Source organism: Aedes aegypti, chromosome 2 (assembly GCF_002204515.2).
Source record: "Aedes aegypti strain LVP_AGWG chromosome 2, AaegL5.0 Primary Assembly, whole genome shotgun sequence".
NCBI classification, from domain to species: domain Eukaryota; kingdom Metazoa; phylum Arthropoda; class Insecta; order Diptera; family Culicidae; genus Aedes; species Aedes aegypti.
In genome coordinates, this window is record NC_035108.1 from 462787130 (window position 1) to 462812372 (window position 25243).

Here is a 25243-nt window from a genome sequence, read left to right on the forward strand (position 1 = left end):
ATCAGTCTAATGTCGAATTCGTTTTGGAACCTAGGTTGGAACTGTGGAAGCCCGTTCTAAATCACAGTTTCAACCCAACTTACTTTACTTTTGATGACGCTATGTCCTTCAAGACATGACATGGCCACAATGCTACGCCAACAAACTCGGTCCATGGCTGCTAGCCTCCAGTTTTTCCATCGACCAACACTTCCAAGATCCTACTCCACTTGGTCAAACCACCTAGCTCGTTGCGCTCCTCTACGTATTGTACCGGTTGGATTCTACTCTACTATGGTACCCAGCTTTGTCGACTTTTCTGATACTGGGTTCATCGTAGAGTTTCGCAAGCTCGTGATTCATTCTTCTCCTCCTTACGCCGTTTCTCTGAGCCCACGTCTTTCAAGAACTCCTAGCGCTTGCAGATCCTCTTCGAGCATTGTCCACGTCTCATGCCCGTAGAGGACTACCGCTCTTATCAGTGTCTTGCACATGGTACACTTAGTACGGAGATGAAGTTTAACAGACTGCAAGGTCTTGTGGAGTCCGCAGTCCGACTTGTGGCAATGATGTCTTCGAATTTCTCTGCTGCAGTGGTATACGAGGCAGAAAAATTCGGGCACCATCTTCGTCGATCATCACGTGTCTGCTAATGCGAGATGTTTTGTGCTGGGTACTTCCAGCTAGCTTTCGTCTTCGACGTATTTACCTTCAATCCAACCCGTTCTGCTTCACATTTTAGCCTGGTATAGTGTTCAGCAACTACCTTGAACGTTCTTCCGACGATGTTTCAACCCAAACGTGGTTCAAGTCGACCGCAGTATGATTTGCTTGGCACTTGAATGTTTACGTGCTGATCATCGACCCACTTCCTAAAAACTAAAACGACATATAAGAGTATCACTTGGAATTATTGGATTTAGCGCCACTAGAGCAAAAAAAAAAAAAAACTCCTGAAGTAATTCTCTGGATTAACCCGTAGAATAAATTGTAGCAAAATGTCTATGTACTTCATGTAAACACAAATTGAGATAGTTCCTACAAGCAGTGACGGAAAGTGGCGAACATGCCTGTAGAGCCGTATCAAAAATAAATCAAAATGTTCGCGAGCATGACCGTGTTCGGAGCTGTTCAGAGTCAATTGCCTTTTTGAAATAAAAAAAAATTATTTTCCCTTCGAGATTTCTGGTTTTCAAGGGTTAGTAGCTGAAAACTTTACTGTCGATTTGATGGATATTTAACCCCTCTACCGGCAGCTTCATTTTTTGTCGCAAAATTCAAATTCAAATCGTTATAACTTTTTTGTTTTTCAATATTTTTGCATCATTTTTTCACAAGTTCTCAAACAACTCTTCTAGTTTAGGAACCCTTGTCGATATTGATTATTGGTGATCTGGTTTTAAAGTTATTCCGATGTTCCTTGGGGGACCGACATTTTCCATATAAAATGTCTTTGGCGGCCATTTTGTTTTTGATCAATTTATCAAAAAAATAAAATATGGGCTATATAATGCCAGGTAATAAGGAGCTTCCCCGAAAAAATCATACAAATCGGTTCAGTATTCTTGGAGATATCTGAAAATTACGTTATGATGTTTTTTTGAAGTTTTTAAGATCTTTATTTGGCCAGCGTGGTTCCAGAAACTTAAATGGTCATTACTTAAAGACGGCTGCACGAAATTGCTTCATTTTTTCACAACATACTCTCATTAATGTATTGTTTCGAAGAATGAAAATCCGAATACGATTAAAATTCTGTAGCCTGAGAAATTAATGGGGGGTTCTAGTTACGGGTCGGTCCCCCAAGGAATTTTGGAATATCTTCAAAATCAGATGACCAATGATCAATATCGACACAGATCCTAAAACTAGAAGAGTTTTTTGAGAGCTTGTGAAAAAATGGTGCAAAAATATTGAAAAACAAAAAAGTTATAACGATTTGAATTTGAATTTTGCGGGAAAAAATGAAGCTGCCGGTAGAGGGGTTAATTGATTTGTCTGTCAAAACCATAAAAAAATCACACCTTGTTTGGTTACTCGCGAGTAAATGTGCAATCTTTCGCAGGTGCGAACTTGCTCTCACCAAGCCTATTCGCGAGTCTGTCATGTTTGCAGTGTTTGGATTTTGATCCGAATATGCCGATCGAACCATATTCGGTGAGTGTAACAGTTCGTAGCACATCGCATCCGGAGAGCCCTATGAATTTAAACATTAACTCTCTCGTTTGGTGCGTGGCACGAGAGCGTTCAAGAGCAGCAACTCTCACAGACTGCAACAGTGATTCGGGTGATTTATGTTTTGCATGAAATTGGTAATAACTTCAATACTTTCTGGTAATTTAGCCTTTCACAACCTAATTATAATCTATTGGACCATTGAACACCCCTTTGATTGCAAACATAGCACAGAAAATAAAGAACTATAAGGGTACAGCCCTATGAGGTTGTACAAACTGGTGACGTAGGACCACGATGGTTAATGTAACTGAATTAGATGTCGTTCTTGTTGCTCGTTTTTACTTCATACTGTTTCCAGTGCTCGAAACTTTCGTAAATATTTATGCATATAACGATTTACAGTCAAGTGTACGTTTCATCATGTCCCAAATATACATTATCTTCATCCGATGAACGTAAATTCGTATTGTATAAATTGTTTAATTTCTACCTTCTTACCTTGTTCTGCGCTTGAGCCCACAATTAAAAATCGGGAAAATTATACCGGAAAAAAAACTGGAATTTCAAAATGGATATTTGGGGCCCACTCTGATTAAGTCATTAACGACACCGGCCACGTTCTTAGGCAGCATCCATTTATTACGTAACGCTAAAATTGGAAATTGGTTGTCACGTAAAGGAGTTTTTATTAGTAGGAAGGATGCAGAAGCTACATAATCTGGTTTCACCTAGCTGAGAGATGTGATACTTGTAAACTCAATTTAAAGACTACTACTTGAACTTTAACACTTCACTTTTTGCAAAAAATAAAATACTAAAATCACTAGTAAGGCGAGCAAATACCTTTAAACTCTAATATGTGTTGCTTATCTTGACAGATAGGCCTATTTCGTCTGTGAAGAAACGTCCTTCGAGCTTTAGTGTTAGTATTAGAATGAATATTTATTGAACCAATGTGACAATGTATAACAATCAATGATCCTACATCTCTCCCTTTTTCTAATAATTAACATTTTGTTTAATGAAATAGTAAGTGTGAATACAAGGATTATTGATTAAAGCCTTTCTACATTATATAACGCAAAATCTTGAAAATGCTTAGGGAGACGTTTTGATCTTTTTGATTCGGCTACTCTGGACTCTGGTTGATATTGACGTTTTCCTCTTTCTTCATTCGATGGCAATTGGCTTGAAATCACATCTGAAATTCAAATACATTTTATACCAATATTTGAATAGGAATATATCTATATAGATTTATAATAATCAAATAATTGTTAGATTATACCTCTATCTCCTTCTTTTGAACACATAAATGGGTTTTGATTACCAATCCTTTTTGTATGGTTAACATGTCGGTTAGATAAAACACCTGTTTCAAGGTTTTCCAAATGAAGGCGCGTCCCCTCTCTTGACTACTTTGTGTTTTTGAGGGTTGAAATTTGGAGATAGTTTATTCTTTCGAATGAAGTTCTTCACCACTACCAAGTCTCCAACATCGATAGTGGATTGTTTTGCATTCCGTTTTTCGTCAATATATTGTTTTCCTTTTTCCTTGATACGTGCATCGTTTTGTTTTGCTTGATTGAAGTTTACTTTACGTGTGGATCGTGGTAGCTTATCTCGCAAGTTCCAGCCGAACATGAGTTCAGCAGGAGAGAAATTGGTAACTGAGTGTGGTGTTGATCGATACGCATGTAAGAAGTCTTGTAGGTCGCATTTCCAATCGCGACCCATTGCATCGCTGATTTTGATAGATCTTAATAACGTTCTATTTTGTCTTTCTACTTGTCCATTTTGGAAAGCTGCATATGGAACAGAATGTTTTATGTCAATTCCGTTTGTTTTACAGAAAGTAGAAAACTCTTCAGACGCAAATGGTTGGCCATTATCACAAACTATTTCTTCAGGATATCCAAATCGTGCAAATATCTCTCTTAGTTTTGTGATTGTTAGTTTAGCTGTCATGGAGTTTTGGATAACTACTTCTAAATATCTAGAAAAATAATCAGTTACAACCAACAAATGGTGCCCTCCTGGAATTTCCATGAAATCCATTGCAATTTTCATCCATGGTCTTTCTGGTATTTCTGTTCGTGTGATTGGTTGTGTCTCCGGAATCGAAACTAAAACGCACCCTGAACAATTTCCTACAAAATGTTCAATCATGGAGTCCATTCCAGACCACCAAACTTTTGATCGCAGCCGTCGTTTCATTGATGATATGCCAAGATGAGGCTCGTGTGCTAAAACCAACGTTCGCTTTTGCAATACCCTAGGAATAACTATTTTGTTATCCTTCATCCCAACTTTCTGGTTTGTAGTAATGCAGTTTGAAAGTTTCTTATATCTCATTAATGTTTTAGGCCATCGTCGAGCTGCATATGGTAACCATTTGATAAGCTCTTGAAGTTCCTCATCAGCATAAGTTGCTTTTTCTATTTCTTGCAACGACAGAGCTATGGGACACGTATCTTGAGTGATATATCTGATTATCCTTTCCGTTTCTTCATCAAAACTAGGTCCGTTATCGGGTATAGTTTGGCATAATCGAGAAAGAGGGTCAGCTATATTTCCTTTTCCTGGTCTATACATAATTTTGTAGTCGTAAGACATCAGTCGTAGTTTCCATCTTTCTATTCGAGGTGATGGTTTAACCCGATCTCCAAAAATTACCACAAGTGGTTTATGGTCGGTTATTAAGTTGAATGATTTACCATACAAATAGTAGTAGAACTTTTCGCACCCCCACACTAAAGCTAATGCTTCCCGCTCAGTTTGTGCATACTTCTTCTCAGTAGCTGTAAGGGTCTTTGAAGCATAATGAATTATCTTAAACTGACCAGTGTCATTTTTCTGAACCAATACTGCACCAAGTCCAACCGGGCTTCCGTCAGCAATTACATATGTTTCAAAATCTGGATTATAAAATCCTAGGCTCTCGTCTTTCTTTAATATATTTTTGATTTGATCGAATGCTTGTTGATGAACAGAATCCCAATGGAACTTTGTTCCTTTGTGCGTAAGTTGATTTAGAGGATTTGTTATTGTTGCCATGTGTGGAATATATCGATTTACAAAGTTCACTAATCCAAGGAAACTTCGAACTTCTTCAGTCGATTTGGGTGCATCGAGCTTATCAATTGCCTCCAACTTGCTCTTAGAAACTGATATACCATTTGGGGTTATGTGGTAACCAATGAAATCAAGTTCTGTTACGCCGTATTCAGTTTTATCTGCATTGATCAAAATGTTGTATTGCTGTAGCCTTTGGTTCACAAGATTCGTTCTACACCGCAATTCCTCGATATTCTTGGCTGGTATTAAAATATCATCGATAAAAATTATCAGCCAAGGAAAATCGGCAAATATTGTTTCCATCACTTTTTGGAAAAGTTCAGGGGCCGCCGAGAGACCGAACATGAGTCTTTTGTAACGCATTAACCCAAGTGGAGAAATGAAGGTCGTTATATACCTACATTTCTTGTTCAATTCCACTTGGTGAAATGCTTGACGAATATCAAGCTTCGTAAAAATGGAATGGCCACCTGAAATTTTATGATTATAATTATAAATCATGAAAATATAATCAATATCATTATTGATCCCAACCTATTTTTTTAGTCATTTGTTCAAGCATCGGTAGGGGATGTACTTCGCGAATGACAGCTTTATTTGCCTCGCGTAAATCAACAATTATACGTACTTCTGTTTGACTTTTCCTTTTGACTATCATTGGAGAAACCCATTCTGAAGCTTCAAAGACTCGTTCAATTATGTCTTGCCTCTCTAATTCTTTGAGTTTCGCTATTGCTAACTCTTCTAAGGGAAATGGAATCCTTCGCAAGCTTTGTCGCACGGGTGGCACATTTTTATCAATTTTAACGTTTGCAACCACACCTTATGAAGTATCCAAACAATATTATTTTTTTTATTCGATCAAAGTATTATTACTTACCTCTGATTGATGGAAACGGATCAACTTCAATCGCATAAGTGAACTGCAGGATACCTAGCTTGATAGCGGCATCTCCCGAAAGCAACGAATATTTCCCTCCAGAAATCACGTAAAGCGTAGAATCAATTGATTTCCCGTTGAACGTAATTTCAGCGTCAAGTTCTCCCAAAACACTAAGCGGTGTATTTGATTCATAAGCGTTGAAAATCTTCTTGCTCCCTGTCCTTATTGCATATGCTTCGAAACCAGCTTGTTTTAATTTCTTCCAATCATTTTCAGCTAGCACATTTTCGTCTGCTCCAGTATCCACTATAAATTTCACAGGGTGGCCTCCGATGTTCACGATCACAAATCGTTTTCCAGATCCAAGGTGAAATAGGTTGAAAACAGTTCCTTCGTCATCAGCGCTAGTATCTTCGATTTCACGAATGAAGCGTTTTATCTTCGGTTGATTCGATCTATCTGCAAACTTGAATTCAGCATCTTGCTTTCTCTTCCGGTAACAGCAACGAGCGAAATGTCCTGTTTTGCCACAAATATTACACTTATGGGTTTTGGCTGGACAGGAAGGATCCCGAACATCATGTTTTCCATCACATCGGCTACATTTACGTCCCACATAGTCCGTCACCTTCAAAACTTCGCTGGCAGCAACAGATTTTTCATCCACAGCATTCAGGTCCAATTTTGGTGTTTGCTTTCCGTCCCAGTTATTCAGCTGTAACTCGACAGATTCGTGCGTTCGTGCTATGTCGAGGACTTCCTTTAGTTTTAAGTCTTTCTCCAGGCATCTTCGTTTAAGTTTTAAATCTTGTGTTGTACTTACAATCTGGTCAACGATCATGTTCTCTACTTGGTTTCCGAAATCACAATTGGTCGCTTGATGCTTCAGCCGTACGACGAAAGTGTCCAGCTTTTCTTGTGGCATTGGTGTCATTGTTCTAAACTTCTGGCGTTCGAAAGTTTTTGAAACTCGTGGCACGAAATACTCATCCAGCAAATTCACGGCTATACGATATCGGTTATCAATTGTTCCGCTTCTAACTTCAGCAACTTTTGAGGTGATTCGTCGTACATCGGGACCTCCGAACATCATAAGTGTCTTATACTTCTCCTCGTGATTGTCAATGTCCTTCCACGACAGGTAGGCATCGAACTGCTCCCTCCATTTCTCCCATCGGATGGACACCGGACCTTCTTCATTCTCGACGAATGGAGGTATGAGTTGGTTTACCTAGTTTGTACAAGACGTTATTTAATACACATATTGTTTTATGTTTCACTCTTTTACAATAATTTATTTTTTTATAACCTGAGGATCGCCAGCAGGTTTTTCAACTGTTACTTTAACCCGAGGATTGCCTCCAAGTTTGTTTTTTTTAGTAACTAACCCGAGGATCGCCTCCAGGTTTTCTTTACATCCGAGGATCGCCTACGGATTTGGTAAACACCCCGCTTTCGGGTTTTACCTTTATCTCAGGGATCGCCCTAGATTTTAAATTTTCACTGCATCCCAAGGATCGCCAAGGGTGCCAAAACTATTGCTTTATATAGGTGCACATCTCAGGCTACATTTTAAAATTTTCAATATTTGCACCGTAACCATGGAAATGTTATTTTTCCAAATAATACATACCGTTGACCAAGCCATTTTTTCAACCTCAACCTTCAAATACGATTAGTTTCTTCTCACATCTGCAGATAAATTTTCCTTTTTCCGAATTCAATTCCGTGTTCTCCGATTCCTCTGTATATTTTATCTTCCTTTTCAAAATTCCGTTTTTTGTCGTCGCCAATTGAAGAAACGTCCTTCGAGCTTTAGTGTTAGTATTAGAATGAATATTTATTGAACCAATGTGACAATGTATAACAATCAATGATTACTGCGATCCTACAGTCTGCAACTTACAGACTTCTTCAGTGTCGAGTGCTCGACTTGAATTTAATAAAAAAGTGTCCTTAAATTGAGTTTGCTAAATAGTCTTCTTATATTCTATTCGCATGTACACACCTCTACCTGTACCTCTACGAACCATTCAAAGAATTTGTTGCGTTTGATAAGTGATTCGATTCATGCGACATGAACCAAGATAGTCTTCTATATCCGTCTATGAATACAACGTCGACACTTTTTGTGTTGAACTATTCAATGTTTTTTTTTTGTGTAATTAGAAAAATGAAGTAAAGGTATGTGTCCTTCAATATGTATTATGTACAGGGCTGGTAGCGAGTCACTTTTTAGTGACTTGGTCACTTTTTTGAAGCCAGTCACTTTAAAGTCTCTTTTTAGAAGCCATTTCAACTAAAGTCACTTTTTTAACTATTTTGAGCAAAAATTTCGGAATAAAATTGAGTTTTTTTTTCAATTCAGACTATTTTTTAAGGTAGGTCATCACAAGTACAACATAATTTCAGTATCAAATTATTGCTTCATAGTTTTCTTGTGAAAAAGTTAATCTTCTCTTGAGTTCCATGTAGTTTGTATTAGTATCTAAGTTATTATTAGTATGGTGTAAGCTCGTTGTTGTAAAACTAAATGTTTAAATGTTTACTATCCTTTTTGATCTTGTGCAATTTAATTTAATCTTCCAGTCGTCGCATGGTTGACCATCGTCAGAACCACCACGCTGCTGTTGTGATCGTAAAGCGAGGTTTTTTCACCAGTGTTGTACAAAATACAACAGCGCGATGACTGAAGTGTTAGTAGGGATTTTTATATCTTGGAGTGGATAATTAGATGTTTATCTCCTATTTTCCAATACTACGTTTTAAAATATGCATTCCAATGATTTTCTTTCTATTCGAAATTCGTAACCAATCCATCCAATTATGAAGCACATTGGCTCCTAAAAATTTCACAATATCTATAATATAGCTGAAAATAAATAAATCGCAAAACAAAGAATAACTATGGAATGTTCTTTTTGAGAATAAAAATTTGTCATACTTCTAAGGACAGACTTTAATTGCAAACCAAACCTTTCAAAATGGCCTTGGTTAAAGTATACATCCATTTTTCTTATATATGAATATAATTTATCAATTGTTTCTAGGAATAAATTTTAAATGAGCCTCTTTCGAAACTCGTTAAAAAAACAGATATTCATGGATTAATACATAAGAATGGTAATACAGAAATGCTTCAGAGAATTTATCGTTTTCATTGAATCGCTCATGGCATCATGCATGCTTTCTTCAAAGAAATGTGGCACTCCTTGGCACTTTTGATGTACATGGCAGGAGGTTTTTCGAGGGTCACTGAATTTAATTTGATAAGTGATATGTGTTGAAGTGATTTTTATAGCATAGTTTAAGACAATTTGACCGACTATAATCCCCCAATGTCATGAAAAGAAGAAATGCCCAAGTAACCACTAGCCAGATAATTCGCCTTTTTGGGCTTATAGGGCTGTTATACGGCTAATGTGGAGTTTTCCAGCTCTATAATAGCCCTATATTAGCACGGAGGGTGAATTAAAGTGCTATCTGGTTACTTGGGTGTAATCGCCTTTCTCGATGCATTTTATTTGATCCCAGTACGCAGTTGAGAAGAAATGTCATTCTACATGAAACTCTCTATAAAAATTTCTTGACCCATTCAGCCAAGAAGTGTCATTACTTTTCTTGAATAAAACAGCATACTTAGCTTAAATCATGAAAGTGTTCAAGTATTTTTTATTGAAATATGAGAAGCTTAGTGCTATCAACTACTTTAACAGCATAACTCAGAAGAACAAGCTCATGGGATAAGACACTTATTAATATTAGTATTAATATCCGTTAATACGGATTAATATTTATTATTTTTATGATATCATCAAGATAGCTACGATTTTCCTAAAGACACCTGACAGAAGTACCTTGAATTCGAGTTAATGTAGTAGCCACGATCCCAAGCCGTTTGTTCATGGCTTGGGATCGTGGCTTTTATGTCTTGCGGATCTGACATACCACAGGAGACAAAATGCATCGGAATCGAGTTGCGGAATGGCCCGTAAATCGTAGGAAGATGTGAGGAATGGATAACAATGGAATGTGATAGGAACTTTAGTTGGGGTACAATCCTACAACAAAAAATAAACATTTGCTGATATGGTTCAAATAGAATTTTTCCTTCTATTATTTAAAACAAAATATCAAAACACAATGTAGTACAGAATATTTGAAATTTATTTACTTCATAAGGTCGAACTACAACAAATATCTGCTTTTCAAAATTGCACATCCAGCGGCAGTCATGTTGAACTATTTCCAGGCAATGGAGGAGTAAAAGTAGTTGACAAAACCAATCTTTTGGTCTTTCCCTGAACCAATTTCGCGTCCACCCTATGCACTACAGTTGAAAGATGCAGCCCGAACATCACTTCGAGTAACTGCACTAATCAGGACGACATTTTCCCCTCCTATTGGACATTCGATTCTGTTCTACTGTTTAAATTTCCCGAGCGATGCCGTTGCTGGTTGATGTGCATTGGTTCCAACTGCAAAAGACGAAAATTAGATTCTTTTGTTTTACTATACAACATCAAACTTACCAGAATTGTTATTTCCATGGCTTCTGCTAGATAGGAAAATAACCATAACCAGATTAACTTTAGACCGAACCTTATAAGAGAAATGAAATATCACCGAAAGTTCGCCGAAGTTCGGCGTCGGCATTCTACCGAAGTGCTACGCCGACAAAGGCAATCCTTATGCGTGGGCGAAGCACCAAATTAGAATGCCGACGCCGAACTTCGCCGAAGTTTTGACTGCCGAACTTCTAATTGTCACTCGAATTGTCAATATTTTTCATTATGCTAAATATCTATTCGGTCAAACGTTCCGCCCATTGAACTAACTCATAAAAAATTTCATTTTCACGCAGGCTTAAGTCAACCATTTGGTCTCCCTTTTATCATTTTTTTAATTGGAAGTATTGACTAATGGTAAAATATTCAATTCTCCTGGATCTAAGTGCACAAAATATTGACTTATTAGATAGCAGCGTTAGTTGTGAAACATTTAGACCACGCCTTTTTAAGGGAATCTTATGAAGTGTAATATCAATATTTATTCTGTGAATATTGTTATTGATTTTCTAAACTAAATCTTAAATTCTTATCGACTTGAAGTCATGGAAAAGTTTTAGAATCTACACAATTTACATTGAATTCAATTGTAGCTGTTTTCAAAATGACATTTTTTGGAATAAAAATCTGAAATTACAAAATTTTCATTTTACGAAATATGCTAAATTCTTATTAAAATTTACCTTACAAAACAAAATTCTTTGGTAAAACCGTTTCGATCCGTTTCGAAACATTTCACACGAAATGGTTCAATTTTTGCGGTTCAAATGTTCTCACTTTCGAAACTCGTTTTAATAAGCATTTACCATAGATAGGGAGCCGGATCCTATTCTTGGCACTTGGTCACTTCGGCAGAGGGGTTTTACAGATCTCATATTTGGCCACAATATGCGCCGTACTACCTATGAAAATTTGTAATGCCCAGCTAACTTGGCCGTCTCTCTAGTGATTTGACGATTTCAATTGATGATTGACTTTCCTATTGATGATTTGTTTGACCTGTACGTTTTGATTTTCAAGTCACTTTTTCGAGAATCGGAAGTCACTCTTTAGTCACTTATTTCTCAAATCTGGTCACTTAAATAACTTTTTTCGGTGGAACTTTTCACTACCAGCCCTGATTATGTAAATATGAATTATAGTACGGCGACACCTGCAGTGTCGAAACTATAATTGTTTTTGAATAAATTCACAAATGTCACATTCATACCATTTTTACGATAAAAATATGTGTACACATGTTTCACTTATTGGAAATAGAAGTATGAAACGAGTTCACCAATCGATAATCGATCGTTGACAGGGAAGCTCCAAATCACTTCAATTTCGTCACCAGAATGCCTACAATTGCCCGCCTTCGCAGAAGAAAGCGACAAGGTCAAAAAATCAACCACTATTCCAGAAAGGTATTAGATGTATTCACTACAAAAATATTCCAGAATATCATATACGATTTTCGACAGAATCCATGAAAAGTTTTCACAAATAATAAGCTAAATATTCTACGAGAAACCACTAGAGGAGGCTGACAATTGGTCCAGGATTTCCCTTAAAAATTCGTCTTGAAATTCCATCGAGAATTGTTTCAGCAATTAACCCGAGAGTTTTTCCAGGATTTTTCCAGAATTCCCTTCAGCAATTCCTCCAGAGATTCTTTTGAACATCCCTCCTAAAACTCCTCCACATATTCCGCCGAGAATTCCTCCATACATTCCGTTAGAAATTTTTTCACCGAAGAACTCCTCCTCCTTATAGGGTTTCCTCCGAGAATTCATTTAGAAATTTTGCCGAAAATTCTTCCAGGTTTTTCGAATTATCCCAGAGATTTTTCCGGATATTCCTCTAGGTGTTTTCTTGGGAATTCCTAAGATCCCGATGGAAATTCTTCCAGGTTTTTCCTCGGTTGTTCTTAAAGGAAACAATCTGGAAGTTCGCGTGTAAAATTGTTACGTATAGTGAAATTGCAAAAAGGCCAATCCAGGTGACAATTTACTATTACCACACGTTAATAATCGATTTTATACTGAAAACTGGCAAAAATGTGAAAAAAATAAATATGATGGGTTTAAATGCTTGTCCGATTTTATAATTTCAATCAGCCTGTGGCCTTTTTTTATAAGCCAACTTGAATTTTGTTATCATGCATTGGCCCAAGGCTAGGCCCTTTTGGTTTTCAACGAATGAGCAATAGGGTGCGGCTTATTTTTCAAAAGTTCTCAAAACCAAAAATTCGTGTGCTCTACTGAATTCAAATCGCATTAAAAGCGAAACCTCAAAATCTGAACCAAAAATATTAACATTTAGAGGTGGCGCAAGCGTCTTGAAGTTGAATTTTCAGGATATAAAAAATGACCTTCAGTGAAGTACACATAACTTTGTTATTTTTCAACCGATTTCAAAACTTTTAGCATCAATATTCAATACATAATTAAATTTGTAAAAACTTTGTTGAACACCAAATTTGTCTAAAATCAAAACAAGTTATAGTTAAAAGTAATTTATTTCAAATTTTTCCTCATTTTACTAAAAAATTCAACTTTGTTTGACCATAACTTCATGATTACTTAACCGATTTCAAATCTTTTTACATGCTTTTGAAGCTAATTTAATTGTTTTCAAATTTTTCATATATCACATTTCACTAAAAAAATGTCTTGACCAAGTTATTCAGCAAAAACTGCACAAAAACATGATATTTTAACGAAAAATGCCAGTTTTGTCAAATGTTTGGCAGTTAAATATTGTCTCTTAAGCTGAAACTGATTTTTCTCATTTGTTAAACCTTTGGGAAGGACTTTGCAACAATTTTTAAATAATTTTGAAACAAAATTATGTTTGAATATGGTAAAAAATATATGCACTATTCAACTCTTAATTAAGGCAAGATGCTTTACATATTTAAGTTTTATAGAAAAAATGCTATTTTCGGCAAAAAAAACTTAAATAATCCAAAGAAATTTGATTTTTTCATTGAAAAATCATGTTTTTGGGTAGTTTTAGTTGAATACATAAGTCAAAAATATATTTTAGAAAAAAATTTTGCATGTACAGTTTGAAAACAAATAAATTTGCTTCAAAAGTATGTAAAAAGATTTTGAATCGATTGAATTTTAATGAAGTTATGGTCAAACAAAAATGATTTTTTTAGAAAAATGAGGAAAAATTTGGATAAAAGTATTTTTTACTAAGACAAGTTTTGATTTTAGACAAATTTGATGTTCTACAAAATTTTTATAAATTTAATTTGAAAGAAAATGGTGGTAAAAGTTTTGAAATCGGTTGAAAAATAACAAAGTTATGTTTACTTAACTGCAGGTAGTTTTTTATAACTTGAAAATTCACCTTCAACATGCTTGCGCCACCTCTAAATGTTAATATTTTTGGCTCAGATTTTGAGGTTTCTCTTTTAATGCGATTTGAATTCAGTAGAGCACACGAATTTTTGGTTTTGAGAACTTTTGAAAAATAAGCCGCACCCTAATGAGCAAGAGAGAGTCAATGGCCTCTCACCATGCTAAGACCAATGTCAGTTTTCGAAATTTTCCGATTGATGAAGAGAGATTCGATCATTGCCCGTTTTGAGCAGTGGGCCTATGAATGATTTGGAAAAAAGCGTGCATTCGAATCCCACTGGTCATGAATCTTTTCGTGTTGGAAATTCTCTCGACTTCCTGGGTATAGAGTATTTTCGTATCTACCTCACGATATACACATGCAGAATGAACAATTGGCTAAGAAAGCTACCAGTTGATAACTGTGGAAGTGCGCATAAGATCATTAAGTTGAGAAGCATGCTCTGTCCCAGTTGGGACGTAATGCCGGAAATAAAAAGAAAAAGAAGAAGAAGAAGTGAGAGCCATTGATTTGATACTTTGTCGTATGTATCAGTGATAGAAACATAATCGTGATAATATACTCGTAAGTTTAATACTTTTGAAGCCTCGTATGATGCTCGAATGGACCATTTTGTGTAACCTTCGTTAGAATGTAATTAACTTCGCTAATGCTATCATGAGATAATTTGATCCTAGATGACATTCATAGTTCGTCGTTAGCTCAATATGCTCAGCGGAGCAACGAAACCGATGCCATTCTTATGCATGGTTGAGGATGGTCTGCAGCAAAAAAAAAAGACGATTTTAATTTTCTGTATGTGTATATATTTGCATACTTGTTTTTTCATTGGTAATCTCACTGATCAAGCAAATCAACAATTTTTATGGTTGAATACTAAAAAAACAACAAAGTATTATATTATAATCATTCTTACGATATTCAGATATGGTAGACTGCCTCACTTCTGCTTCTTTAGCCATTACTTTTGAGTGTAATGTGAATGCCACTGATTCGATAGTTTTCGTAAAACGTCTTCTTCATGCTTAGCTACATTAAATAATTACACATTTTAAACATACACACTTCTCGTTCCTATTGTATATTTCTCCACTCGCTCTGCCGTAACACCAATCGACGATGATAGAGATAATTGTGTGGTGGTAGCCTGAAGCGACCTAAATGCAGCAATATAATTCTAAATTATCACGACGATCAATCTTCCGTCGTGCGTTGAGCCTCTTCGCAATATCCGCATCCGGTTTCTCGAGGGAACCCCCATCCTCGCTTATACGGCATCTCCACCTCCACCCCCACCTTAGATCATGTCGTTCGGTCGCCTCAACATATGCAACCGGTAGTTGCGGCAGCGCCTCATCAGGTGGATATCGTGCTTGAAGTACCGCAAACAGTGCCACTGTGGAATCTCCCGCATCGATTGGGCCGCCTGTAATGGAGAAATAAAAGGGGAAATTATGCGTTAGTTATTCCTCGATTTGATAGATGTGGGGGAGGGATTATGGGAGCTGCCAATTGCAGAGATTTCTGTATTTTTACGAGACTTTGATGGGCATTTATCCTTGAGTGTCAGTAACAGATACACGTTCGATTGTCGCAAGGTGTGCAATGCGCATTGTAACGATAGGACAAAGCGAAACACGTCCCACAAAGTACCTAGATGACGTGACGTGATGTGGCTTCAAATGAGGAGAGTAAATCCGATACAGTGACGGGCCAAAGGTTAAGATCACACCACTATTTTTTAATTTTCGCTGAATTTCTGTGTTTATAGCATATTTATATGTTGGTTTTGCATTTATTATTTCGGTTCACTATTATAGTTTACGAATAGCGCATTTTCAACATTCAACCAAAAAAAACATATATTTCTCAAACACTTAATGTTTACATATTCCTGCCAATTAGTGATCAAACTTCAACATCCCCCTATCACCTCGAAGTTAGTTCTAATACCCTCCGTTATATGAACTATGGTGGCGCGTCGATCTTTGCAAGTTTCTCGTTGAACAGTCAATAGCAATTCAGCGAATATGGTAAAAAAGTAAGGTGGTCTTAAAGTTTTGTCTGCCACTGTACGTGTAAGATGGGAAGAAGTCAAGAAGCACGTTTTCGTTGTTTCGGATAATATGCAGATTTAGAATTTTTGCTGAGCTGGATTTTGGGATAACGCAGTATCGGTTGTACCTAATCAAAGGTACAAGTTTCAACAAACATTGAACACACAATTCTAGCTTCCTCATGATTCTTCTGATACATTCTTCATTTAAGAAAGAATGCTAACAGAGGGTAATACAACACCTGTAATGATTTTAATGAACGCTGCTCATATTACCTTTGATTGTTCTATCTATCTGCTTCCTGAAGGCAAATGACTCAATATCCACGTGGGTGGGGTAGAGCGGAAATGGAAATTGCCAAGGAAATCAACTCTTGCAGTAAATCTCTGGGGATGGCTCTCATTTCACCCTTAGATAACAAAATTAATCATTATGCGACGTTGGGAAAATAACGTCTTTGGCATTGTCTTTATGATTGGAAGATAATTAGGTCATAGCATGTTTTGCCATGAATCTATGTCGTGTTCCAAATTACCGTGTGCTGTAAATTAAAGATCGACGACTTCGTTTACCCCTTTAGTGATCATTGGAAAAGACATAGCCTAACCCGTGAATCACTACGTTGAAACTTTTTCAACAATCACCATAACGTTTTTAACAGATTTCAAAGCTAAACTTTGGACATAATTCTTAAAAGAACATCCGTTGATATTTCTTGTGGAATAGCTGAAAAGTTACTTATCAGATTCTCTGTAAGGTCCTTGATGAACTGCGAGAATTTCTTCAGAATCTTTGCGATTCCAAAGCAGATCTCTAGTGAAATCATTGGTGTAATCTTCGAAGGACTAAAAAAAGCGATGTTTTGGCGTTTCTTTTGCTGATTTCTTTTTGAATTTCCAATCATGCCAAAATAAATCAATGTAGAATTCCTTATAAGATCTTTTGAGGATCTTAATTTCCACAGTTTTCAATCCTGTTCGGTAGCTGTTTCCCAGATCTTGGCTGTTCACCGATGCAGAAATAGTACTGCGAAACATGTTTTTGTCTTAAGCACCAAAATACCGCCATTTACTTAATCAAAGGTTGCTGAATCCTTTGCCGTTTTCAAAAATATCATAGCACGTCTAGTTTTTTAGATGTTTGCGGTTTAAAATGAAAAATTTGACTATTTCAGCCAACTTGCATAAAACTGCTTCTTAGAAAATGCTTTTGGTTGAAGAGCTAAATAGTTTTTCCAAAAACTCCTAAGAATAGCTGTTCGTCAAAGTTTAACATTATTTTTCGCAAAACAAATATCCTAATTTTTATGGACAAATTGTATGTTTGTATCCTTTACTATTCCACTAAAGGTATAGCTTTAAAAAAATCAATTACATTCCACCATTCCCTGACATTAGGTAACTTTAGTGATTTACCCATTTATGGCAAAATTTGCTGATACACCATCCTTTCACTCCCAGCAAAAGAGAAAAGTAAAAAGCTGTTCAAAACTAGTTTGGATTACTAAAGAAACTATATTAGTATAAACGAAAGCTAAATCGTGAGATTAAACTACAGTCTTAAGTATAAATTTTACTGTTTATGGTAGTTTTACTAAAAAGTCTCATATTTTTAAAATTATGTATGCATATTTATCGATCTACAGCAAATTGTAAACAGTTTTCTCCGAATTTTTCAATTGGTAATCTCAGAATAACATATTATGAAAATGATATGTGGAAAATAAAATCGATTTTATTACAGCAGTGTTGCCAATTTTGATGATTGTCAATCTTCTTTGATAGGTCTTCTAAAAATAAATCAATTGTGTTTCTATTGTGCTTTAAATGTGACGTGGGGACTTAATAAGTAACTCTATGAAGGCGTAAGTTATGTTTCATAATAGAACTATATTAGCACTTCTGTCAGGACGTATTTTTAATCAAAAAAATCTACTCATATCAATTCCCTTCAAATTCAAAATATTTTTCTTTAAAAATATACGGGAAAAATGATTTTATTATATCTGTCAAATTGTTGCTCCAAAAATAACTTGATTTTTTCTATCAGGCTTCTGATTGATGATGCTTTCAAAGAACAAGCCTTTTTTGAAAAAAAAAATATATATATATATATATATTATCGAATTTTTCAGCCAATTTCTAATAATCATTGATTTTAATAACCTCCAAAAATCGATCGTTCTAATTGTTGTTCCATATGCGTGTGAAATTTTATTATTTTGGAGAATTTTTATTATCACAACATTGTACAATACTAGTCGATTGATGTGCAAAAAACCGATTGAAATTTCATTGATAAATTAAAAAGATACAGCATGCACAAGGTGTCCACTTTATAAAACGAACAGTTCTTATAGATATATAGAAGGTCTGGTATGTTACACAATGCTTAGTTCAGAATTTCTCCACTTAGAAACGATAGTACAGAAAAGTCAGTGCATGTATGGTGTTTGTTTTTAGCATAGATACTTATCTGGATAAGTTGGTGAGCGGAATTATGATGGAGTGAGAAAGAAATTATCCTCAGAGTGGAATGATTCTCGGTTATGCTCCATCGTAACTCCAGGGAATATAAAGTGTGAGCGAAATATGATGTTCACATGACGAAGCGAAAAACCATTCTCCATTCGTGCAAAAAATCGTAGATTTCACATCATTGATACGAAAATTCAGATCCTGTTCATGCCAAAGGATTTTACGTCGATTTTCATCCCCCAAGACGCTCCTTGAGCTGTTCAGTTAGGATCTTTTCGGGTATGCAATTCTATCGATTTCCCAAGACATGATTTAATTTTAGGAATAATATTTGATCAGTAATATCTCAGGACTTCCTCTAGATATTTTTTCTCGAATTTCTCCCGAATTTAATCCAAGAATCCTAACTGCAGTACTTCCAAACATTTCTCTAAAAATCCAACGGAACTTACAAAAGTTTATTTAAGGTGAAGATAAACCGAAGCCAAACCTGAAATTTTCATGAGCACGAATTTGGAGAACCAGACATCCGTTTAAGCTGAAAACTTAATCGATTGATCACTTGCTGGAGGTGACCAATCGATTAAGTTTTCACCTCAAACGGATATACAGTTCTCCAAATTCGTGCTCTTGAAAATTTGAGTTTTGGCTTCGATTCATCTTCACCTTAAGGTTCCATAATAAAACACCGCAGCATTTTGCCAGAGAATCCTGCACTTTTTTTTTAATCATCCCAACAATTTTGACTAAAAACTTCTCTAAAAAATCCTTAAGGGTCTAAAAGTTCTTCTAGTAACCGTCATCCATCGAGGGTAACTTATACTTACCCAAGTTTCGTCAGAGTTTACTTCAAAATTTGCTTTAGAAATACCTTACGATTTTTTTTTCGAACATTTTCTCTAATTTCTGAAAAACATCATTCACATTTCCATGGTGAGGAAGTTCTAAAAGGAAGTTTTAGAGGATGTCCTAGAAACATCGATGGAAGAATCACCGGATAAAATCCTGGAGGGCTTAGGGCTTTCTTGAAAAATATCCGATCCTGAAGATCTCTGAAATAATTTATGTGGTTATATTTGGCAAAAAGTAGGTTGTGTTTATGAGACATATAAAATGAAATTCTTTTACGAATTCCTTAGGAAAATTCTCGAAGAGATTCCATGGGAAACAATCACTACATGAACTCCTGAAGGTGAGCTAGCATCGGGCTGTAAATCTTTCGAATAAAAAAATCTATTCATCTATCCTAGCCTGAGTAAATTTTCGGAGCAAATACTTGAAATATTTTCTGATGAAATCCCTTGAGAAAAAATTGTGGTAATATCCTACGACTTGTGAATTTTATTGTGAAATATTGTCACAAACATCTGAAAGCCAGTAATTTTATTTTCTCGCCCATTTAGCTGGCTTAAGTATTTAAACAGATCATTGATACCATTTGAGGTTCTTTCACTGGACACGGGCCAAAAATGAATAGTAAATGAAATGTTTTCGCACCAGTACAGATTACAGAATAAATTTTAAGGTTAAGTGTAGTGATACACTTAAAAGTTCCATTCAGTTTATAACGATGATCAGAGCTCTTATAAGCAATATAAAAAGGAGTCTTCTTATCAAGTACAGTTTCGTATTTTTATCAAATACAATTTAGTTGAAATAAACATACGCTTTGATATTGTTCCACCTTGAAATAACTTCAACATGCATTAAAAAAATCTGGAAGCTTGAATCCAATTATTTTGTCAATATCTTTTTATCTAACTGAAATTAGAGTATTTCTTGAACCTGGAATTATTTTGAAAAACCTGGAAATATTACCCTGGAATAGTACACGAACTTACATTATCGATCCATCGTTTTCCGCAGACAAAATTCTACCATTTCTTTCTGAACCTACTAGGTTTTTACTTTTAAAAGGTTTAATTTCCGATTTACCACTACTTTCACCGCTCTGTTATATGGAGAGATAAAGTGATTTAAGGTAACACGGAAAATCGTGTTATTTTCCTAATCTTTTGTCTCACTCTAACAATAAGATAAAATCTTTGCTGAAAAGTTTTAGTGAACCGATGAAGCCGATTGTGCACTACATATAATAATAACGATACATTTTACTTTTCTTTAAACTGATAGGGTGAATTCTCGCGAAACTTTTCAAAATGTACTATCTAATATTGGTTGGCTCTCTTTAATCAAGAACCGGGCCAGATAAAACACTAGCCAAGGACATTGTCTTTGAATGCATAGTAAAAAAGTTCCCAAGAGTTATATTGTTGCACTGTTATAATCGAAAGAGAACGTGAGAGGAAAGAATCTCTTATTGTAACACAGGTCCTTTGAAAAGTTACGCGAGAATTCACAGAGGCTTTCTGGATATACTGGATTTTTTATAATAATCCCCCTATGAATCCAAAAGTTTGTTCCTGATTGTTTTGGAAGGTCTTAAAAAACAACTTGAATCACATAATGACCAATGCAGTGAATGAAGGTTTCAACTCTAGAATTAATGGAATTGACACAAAATAGTTTGATAATAAATTCTCGAGTTGGAATACCTATAAATAAATGAAACCCAAATTTAGTACTATACCACTTAATTCCACTAGAGTTTGTATCCTTTAACAGATACGTGTACACCCGATTCTGTTTTTGCACGGGGGATGCGTACCGTGCAAAAAAAGTTTTCAGTTCAAAATTTCAAAAACCGTGCAAAAAAAGTAACACCAATTCTCGACGTTTCATGCAAAAATAAAGTTTTGGTGAAAAATTTTGTATGGAAACTTTTTTTGCACGGCCGTGTAAAAAAAATCCGTGCAAAAACAGAATCGGGTGTATTTTGACATCAACTGTTAGGCCGAGTTCCCGTCGAGTCTAGTACACGACACTGAAGACGGCCTTACAGTTGAGGTCGAAATACGCGTATCTGTCAAAGGATACAACTCTAGTGGAATCAAATGGTATGTCATAGATTAATCGAAAACGTCTATTGAATACGAAATCGGGTCATATATGAATATCTTAAAACCTGTACAAGTAATTTATTCTCGTGTAACATACATACAAACACACATTAGCACCCAGCGAAAAGTGGTTATGGCAATTTCATTAAACATTGATGAAGTGTTTTTCTCACCATGCATTTACATAGTGTACTTTAAATTTGGTCAAACATTGTCCGTTACATTAGAATTTGAAATATTGCTTGAACGGTAAATTTGCAGACATTTATTTTAAACTAGTGGTCCCAGCAAACTTTGTCTTGTCATCAAGTAAGCTTTTGTAAAAATGCTATAAAACGTGCCTGTTTTTTTTTTCGAGTTTCCCGTTCAATATCCTAAGCTTTATATATGCGTCGGAACGGTTAAGGAAGGCAACTATTGAAAATTTTTCAGAAACTGATAACCCGTTCTCAAATCACTTCGTGACATACAAACGCCATTCCATTGTTATTTATATAGAAGATAGATAGAAAGATTGAAGGGACGGGCCTGATTTAGTGGTTCGAACTCACGCCAAGGACCTGAGATCGAATCACATCCCTAAGATAGTCACTTATAACGTAAAATGGTTGTAGGAACGACTTCCTTCGGAACGGAAGTAAGGCCGTTGGTTTCGAGATGCACTAGCCCAGGACTAAAAATCTCGTTAATAGAGATAGAAAAAATAAGTGTATAATGCTCTGAACCTGTTGTAACGTGACTAGGCGGTGAAAACTACTCAAATAAATTGAGAATATACAAACTAAAAATAGGTTTATTTCGCGGGACACTTTAAAACTTGTTCTCTTCATTGCGAACATACTACAATTGGACAGACATTGATTGTTATGGTATTAGCACATACGACATCGATTCAGATGACAGTCGCCTGCCAACGGTGAGCCCTGTGGTAGCTTCTGGGTTAGAGTTGCCAGTGTCCCCAACAGAACCTATTTGCTATTTCCATTGAAAAATAGATGTATGATTTCAGATATTAAGTGAGCCTATATGGCGATGATTTTCTCAATTTAGAGAGTTAGACGATAAGTGAATAAATGAATACTACATTTAGCTCGGAAATTGCCACCATTAGCAAATTTTCACACTGTAATCTCGGCAAACAATTAGCTGACCTCACGACTCACAACCCAGCTTGCTGAGATCACATAGGAATAGTCGATATTGCAATTTCTTATCGTAACAGGCTGTTTTTCATCACGGTAATCCATTCAGAACGAAACTGTTTTGAGATGTGTAATAAATCATTATTCAACAATTTGCAGAAATAACAAAATAATGGTGAATACAGGGGTGGTATCGAGTCCCTTTTAATTGTCTTGGTCACTATTTTAGACCCGGTCACTAAAAAGTCACTATTTGCAACGAAAAGTCTCTCAGTAAAGGTCACTAAAGTCACTATTTTCGTTATCTGATGATAAAGATACTATGGGCTGGGTCAGCTTCCTAAACCCCAACAGCAAGAAAATTATAGATTTGTATTATTATTGTGATTCGAAAATCTTATAAGGGTAAATATATTAAGGATCTTGGTTCTCAAAAATCTGGAAAAAGAGACAAAAGAGAAAACTTTTTTGGAGAAAATTCTAAAAAACTATCTTTAGCTGAATTTTCTGGTCGAGATATATGAACAAATTTTATAAAATTATTTTATTTATATATAGGGTTTATAGAAATTTATTTATAACAAATATCTGACAGATTTGCCAAATGAATTGCTAGTGAACTTTCTACAGTATCTATCAACTATCTACAGAAATAACTTATTTCCCAAAAAACTTGTTCGGAAGGTATTTAAGGATAATGTCAGAAAATCGTTATTAATTTAGTTATAAATATGTCCAGTAGTTTTGCTACACACTAGATTTATATTATTCTACAAACAGACATAGTGTGATTCGAAAGTCTGTAAGTATAAATATACTAAGGATATTAGAGAGTCTTATAAGGAGCCTTGTTGACTATTCTTCCAGGATATGTAAAAATATGATCTTGGAAATCTGGGAAACATTTTTGGACAAAAAAATTGACAGAACCTAAAAATCGATTTTGGCCAGAAACCGAGATATTTGTACAATTTTTATCAAATTATTTTATTTATATAGATAGGTATTAAAGAAATTTATTTTTAAACAAAGATCTGACAGAGTTGCTAAATGAATTGCCAGTGAACTTGCTACATCAATCTAGAAAACTTTCTACAAAAATATTTTACGTTTAAAAAACTTGTTTGGATGGTAAGACAAAAACTCTCAGTAATTCAAACTAAAAATGATTTAACTTAAACTTCAGAAACTAGGAAAATTTGCAAGTAATAATTTCATGAATCACACTAAACATTTCAACAATTGAGCCAGGCATTTTTTTTATTAAGCCTCCATTCTGTCTCTTTTACGACTTTGATCTATACAGAAAAAAAGTTTCTATTACGAATGCTTAGTAAAAGTAAATTTTAATCAATAGTGATATGGCTTATTTCAACAATTTGACTTTTGAAACTTTCAGTTTAAGGTGAAGATGAATCGAAACCAAACTTAAAATTTTCAAGAGCATAAATCTGGAGAACCGAACACCCGTTCGAGCTGAAAAGTTAATCGAGTGGTCACCACCAGCTGGTGACCAATCGATCAAGTTTTCAGCTTAAACGGATGTTTGGTTCTCTAGATTTGTGCTCTTGAAAATTTGAGGTTTGGCTTCGATTCATCTTCACCTTAAATGTAGATTTTTCTAATACGCATCAAATCATTTTCTATATAGTAATACTCAAGAGTTATCTGATTCATTCTTTCTCAAGTTAGTTGAGAATATTGGGCATACTGAAACCACTTATTATAGAGAATGGATTATTTCAAAGAAATTCTACTGCAATTAATACTTAGATTTAAGGAGGGTCTGTAGCCTTGATGTTACGCTTTCGCTTCATAAGCGGAAGGTCATGGATTCGATTCCCAGCCCCTCCACAAAACCCGTCCAGCCACCAGAAGACGCCTCACGGAGGCCCGTGCTTTGGGGAGCACATCCATCCTCCATCAGTATCAGATGGTGACTGAGACTGAGACAAACTGACCCTTTTCGCAGCTAGCCTCACTAACAGTAGAGCTCTCTCCTACCTGCTCGGTGTGAGAGTAAAAAAGTAGGAGAGAGTGAAAGTAGATGTAAATATAGATAAGTTTAAAATAGATCCGTATCGGTAAAGAAGCTACAGATTAACTCATTCCGGCTCAGTAGTGGCCACGAGCACAGAGTGCCTTAAAAAAAAAATACTTAGTTTCCACATCTATTTTTTTCTCTGCCTTTAATTCCAATAGAATATTCTGAAATTTATCCCCCAAAATTTTGTGTATAATTATTACTTAGAAATATCGCATTTCAAATTCTACAAAATATGAAGGTAATTTTTTTTTGTTTTTGCCAATGTTTGTAGTTTTGAAGTCATTTTTTAGTCACTATATTGATGAATTACTTAAGTTAGTATTATTTTGCTGTCATGGATCCTTATATGATTTCTTCTGATATCCTTTTCTGGTATTCTACGAAATTGCAAAAAAAAGGTTGTATGCGTCGCAATAATTTACTTGTTTCGTAAACTATTATTTTGAAACAAGATGCTATAAATGCTGTAAAATGGGTTCGGCAACGAGTTGCACAAAATATTTTTTTTTCGATTTCGTGA

At 35.4% G+C, this 25243-nt stretch overlaps 2 protein-coding genes across 2 annotated transcripts in view; one reads left to right on the plus strand and one right to left on the minus strand.

Annotated features, from left to right (window-relative positions):
- LOC5568168 (WD repeat-containing protein 75) overlaps positions 1-25243 on the plus strand; it is an 86288-nt gene that overhangs the window by 30126 nt on the left and 30919 nt on the right. The gene's annotated exons all lie outside the window — the stretch shown is intronic.
- The window catches only part of LOC5568167, a 28571-nt gene continuing 18151 nt past the window's right edge, over positions 14824-25243 (minus strand). The window contains exon 3 of the mRNA XM_001652054.2: positions 14824-15466. Coding sequence (XP_001652104.1) covers positions 15338-15466 — 129 coding nt within the window. The 3' untranslated portion in view covers positions 14824-15337. The remainder of the gene's footprint in view (positions 15467-25243) is intronic.